The following is a 4,878-nucleotide window of genomic DNA, read 5'->3' on the forward strand; positions in this document are numbered from 1 at the left end:
ACCATCCTCCCGGCGGTCGGCGCGATGTTGCGTCGATCCCGGTCCCGCGTCTCATTCAAGCGCTGCCTGGCGCGTCGGACAGCCAGGGCTGGAGCCGCTGCTGCGGAGGACAGCGCGGATACCTGCTGCTGTCGCTTGTGTCCTTCGTGCGGTTGAACTCGGAAGCCCTTTTACGAGGCTGTAAGCTTGTGTGTGTGGTAGTAGTGCGTGATAGAGGGCGGTGTTTGATGGCTGAAGCATTGGAGCCGGGAACAAGTGGGTGTTACCGCTGCTGCTGCTAAGGCAGGTGGTGGATCACCGGAGCGCTGTGGTTTGGGAGCTGCAGTGGGGAAGGAATGGTCTTACTGTGGTTTTAGGAAGGCGGGGTTCAGTTTTGTAATTTTGTTCTTGGAAATCTTAATATTGTAATTAAATTGGGCATGAGGAACCCTTCCAGGGTGTGTTTGTTGGGCAGAAGTAGCACAAGGATTTAGTTAACATCATCATCCATCTTCCTTGTAGGGGGTTGCAGAGTTGTTAATAGGAGGGCTGAGGTTTCTAAAAGTGTGTTGGGAATTAGTAAGTTCTAGGTGGTATGCGAGTAAAAAGCAAAAGGTCGTTTTGTAAACTGTAGAAACGTGGCTTTATCAGTGTGGTGCTTTTATTTGGGCTGTGACAACAGGCAAGCAAATGGTGCTGTAAAAATTGCTTTCATTTGTTATGTGTTTCTGCAGCCAGGATTTTGTTTGAATGGTGGGGGGGCCTTCAAAAGTTCAATTCTCTCTAATGATTAGGCGGTTCTTTCAGGCAGAGAGAACCCTTTCCTGAAGGCTATTTTCTTTCTTTCATTAAAACTGCCTGAGAATTTAGCTTTCTATTTTATTACAGGGAGAAGTAAAAAAACAGGGGGCTTGTTTAAGCAGGTGTTTGTCAGATCTAGATTTGGAAATTGCTTTTACTGGAAGGTTTTTTTGGGTGTCTGGTGGGTTTGGTGGTTTTTTTTTGAGAAGTCCTGTATCCCACCTCCTCCTGCCTGAGATGTTCTTGTAAGCTTTACAATAGGAGTGTTCATTTATTCGTTAATTGTTAGTTTTTGTGGAATTAGAACAATAGGGATCAATATTCTGAAGTCAGAATGTATATCACTGGCTACTTTGTGTATGCTGTGATTAAAAACTATCATGGCAGTTATGTTGAAAATTTTTTGCAGGCTGAGGAAGCTCTTGCTCTAATAACTTGTAGTTGAAACGGAAATTTTCACTTTCAGCCTCACATGTTGACACATTTATGAATATTTAGTCATAAATCAAGTATATGCTTCCTACAGTCTATCCTTCTGTGGTTATTCCCTGTCTTTGTGTTTGACAGATGTTGTCTACCCCTAATTACTTTGTTAGAACAGCAGTTTATGTAATAGAATTGTTTGGTTAAATTATGAGTGTGCACAGCCTTTTTAAGCAATGTGAAATCAGAACTGTTGACAAACATGAATGGGACTGGAAGCTGAAGACCAGTTTATAAGTGAAGGTCAGAGAAGTATTTGAAGGGTTTGAAGATCCTTAAACTGATAGAATTGGAGTGTTGATACAATACAAAACACACCTGACAGAATTGTTAGTTGATGGGCAGTGTAGAAATGTTGGAGGTAAATAACGTGTTCTTTATGAAGACTTAAAATATGCTACAGCTATACCTGATAGAGGGTAGACAGCCAGCCTAAGTAAAGAATAAAGCATAGAACTGTAAGGTGTCATTGATTTGAAGAATCAAAAAGACAGGAGAGAAACAGACTGAAATTACTTTTGCAGGTAAACTCTCCTTGTAACTGCAAGTCCAGTGTAATGGAGCACTGAATTGGATCCTCTTTGGACGGATTTGCAGTTAAATTTACTGGATGTAAGTAACATTTGTGAGATTAACAGAGATTGTATAAATGATGTGAATTGCTTTTCTCTCTTGTTGTCTTTAAGCAGAAGTACTTATTGAGAAGAAATGCAGTTAACTTCCTGATTGTCGGGATTGTTCTACATCCCTACTTGTCTGTCCCCCTGCCTGTCTGTCTCATTCTCCTCCCCCCAGTTTTCAGATATAATCTTTAATACTGTTTGTCTTTGTGGGAACAGCTTTCTGATTACGAATTATTCTCAAGTGATAAAGTTAGTCTGTGGACACAAGAGAAACTCCAAAGGTACTTTTTTCAGATGTTACCTGACCGTGTCCTTGCAGAGAATTGTCATACGTGTTCCAGTTGCATAAAATAGGACATTGCTAAGTGTTTAGTATGCATTTTAACCAGAAGCATAATAAAATGCTATTAAAGCATTTTGAAAACAAATTTCTTGTAAGCAATTAGCTGACAAAAAGTATGGAAAATCATCAGGCTGGTCTCACTCCTTTTCTTTGCAGAGAGGATGGAATCTTTGACGCCCTCACTAAACACAGCAGATATGAAGCTGAAGATAGCTCATGCAGAATGCCATCCCGAATGCCTGGTTATAGTCTTTCAGGGTCACTACAAGGCAGAATGTGAGGAGGACTATCTCACACTAGAAAAAGAAATACAAGGTATAGACAAAGTAAAAAAGAACATTTACGTCGGTGGATCTTGTTTGGTGGAAGATGCAGAAGGAACGTGGCATAGAGGAAGAGTTCTGGAAAAGAGAGAGAATATCTGTAAGGCTTTTCTTATAGACACTGGACAAGTGCTAACGGTTGAGGAAACACATCTTGCTTCTGCTTGTGATGAATTTTTTCAACTGCCTCCAAAAGTGGTTTTGGGTGTTTTTGCAAGCATACTGCCTCTTGGAGAAAAATGGGGGCCAAAAGCCATTAACTATTTTTCGTCTCTGGTAGGATTACAGATCACAGGTCACGTGAAAGCTGTTTTACCATACCAAGTGTTTATTCTAGAAGTGCCAAAGATCATTAGTGATGTTCTGGACCTGCAGTTAGGAAAATTTATTGATGGAGATTCATTTTGTTTTATCGTAGAAATGTTAAGAGCATTTCCCCGGGAAGTGCTTTGTGCGAGGGTGCCACGATTGTTGCAACAGAAGCATCCAGTCAAGGAGTCACTTACTTTCGGTAATTCTGCAACAGATTTTCAGCGAGTTCCAGGTGCTCTCTTTCCACGTTTACCTGTTGGCAGTAAAGAAAACGTGAAAGTAACTGTTGCAGTAAGCCCAAAGAAATTCTACTGTCAGATGGAGAAATGGCAGAAAAAGCTGGAAGATATGACAGCAGATATGCATTTGTGCTATGAAGCTATCAGTACAGAAAATGATAAATCTTCCGGTGTTTTAGGACTACTCTGTGCTGCCAAAAGGCAAAATGGACAGTGGCATAGAGGAGTGATAAGACAGGTTCTCTCTGACCGTGTGGAAGTTTGGTTTATGGATTTTGGTGATATTGAAGCTGTGCCGTCTAGTCGCGTTCAGAAACTTAAAGCAGAGTTCATGATACTGCCAATGATGTCATTTCCGTGTGCGCTGTCTTGTTTTGGTAGTCAGGATGAAACAGTGATAAAAATTCAGCTGAAAAAACTTACACAGACCTTGACAGAACAAACTTCTGTGTGTGTCCATGTTGATTTATACAGTGACATTGAACGCTTATATTATATTACACTGCAAAATCAAAATCTTGGAATTGGTGCCACGCATCCAGAAAACCTGAACGAGGCAGCTGCATTTCAGAATTGTCCTGAAAATAAACATACAAAACCCTGCTTACCTGAAAGGGATATTTCTTTGGCAAGCCACTTCAAAAGAGTAGGAATGAAAATCAATTCTTCCTATACTGCTTCTGTGGTATATGTTGTAAATCCATCTGACTTCTGGATTCAAGCATGTGAATATGAAAATGATTTTCAAGCCTTGATGAAAAATATTGCAGACGCATATAACCGATGTGAAGCTGATGACATGGTCCTTAAAAAACCAGAAACTGGATTGTTGTGCTGTGCCCGATACAGCAAAGACAGGCAATATTATCGGGGTGTGGTCACTGAAGTGTTTCATGTGAATGTTACTGTTTTTTTTTTTGATTTTGGATATACAGATACAGTACCCTGTTACGATGTGAAAACATTGCTCCCTGAGTTTTCTGATTTACCAGCTTTAGCTATGTGTTGCGCACTTGCTTGCACATTTCCTGTTGATGAGGTGTGGGCTAAAAAGGAGATTGATTTCTTCAGAGAATTTGTGCTTAACAAAAAACTGCTGCTTCATGTCATTGGAAAGCAAAACAAGAATTATACTGTTAATGTGCTGTTTAACGATGGTTTGGAGCAAGAAAGTGTTGCCATGTGCATGGTTCGAGCTGGATATGCTGAGTACTGGGAAAACACAGCAGATTCTGTTCTAAATTCAGCAAAAAAAAGGCAAGTTAGGAATTGCTGCAAAGTAAAAAAAGTAAATTCACAGAAAAGTTCTAATATTCATAAAAATAAGGCATCTGGAAATGCAGAGAGATTGTGGAAGCAAAAATCACTAAGCATGCCTTCTGTGATGAGAGAATCTGCTGTACTGTCCTGTTTTGAAAAAGGAGTTCTCTCTGAAAGGTGTAAATCGATACATGAGGAAAAATCATCTTATAAAGAGTTTGTGTTTAAACCAGGAGCCTTTTTTGAAGTGGTGTGTTCTTGTGTTGTTTCCCCAGCAGATTTTTCATGTCAGTTGCAAAGCAAACTTCCAGACCTAAATAAGCTAATGGAACAAATTCAGACTTACTATAAAGAACATACCAGTCCTTACAAAACTGGACAGGTGGCCTGTATTGTTAAATGTCCTAAAGATGGGAAGTGGTACAGAGCAGCGGTTGTGCAGCAGGTATCCACAGACGAGGTTGATGTGGTTTTTGTAGACTACGGTTATCGGGAAAAAGGCTTAATTAAACATC

General features: G+C 40.3%; 1 protein-coding gene across 1 annotated transcript in view; it reads left to right on the plus strand.

Annotated features, from left to right (window-relative positions):
• The first annotated feature begins 2,426 nt into the window (after positions 1–2,426).
• LOC104497424 (tudor domain-containing protein 15-like) overlaps positions 2,427–4,878 on the plus strand; it is a 5,823-nt gene continuing 3,371 nt past the window's right edge. Inside the window, exon 1 of the mRNA XM_010140674.1 lies at positions 2,427–4,360. Within this exon, the coding sequence (XP_010138976.1) occupies positions 2,427–4,360 (1,934 nt within the window). The remainder of the gene's footprint in view (positions 4,361–4,878) is intronic.

Source organism: Buceros rhinoceros, unplaced genomic scaffold, assembly GCF_000710305.1.
Source record: "Buceros rhinoceros silvestris isolate BGI_N320 unplaced genomic scaffold, ASM71030v1 scaffold16417, whole genome shotgun sequence".
NCBI lineage: Eukaryota > Metazoa > Chordata > Aves > Bucerotiformes > Bucerotidae > Buceros > Buceros rhinoceros.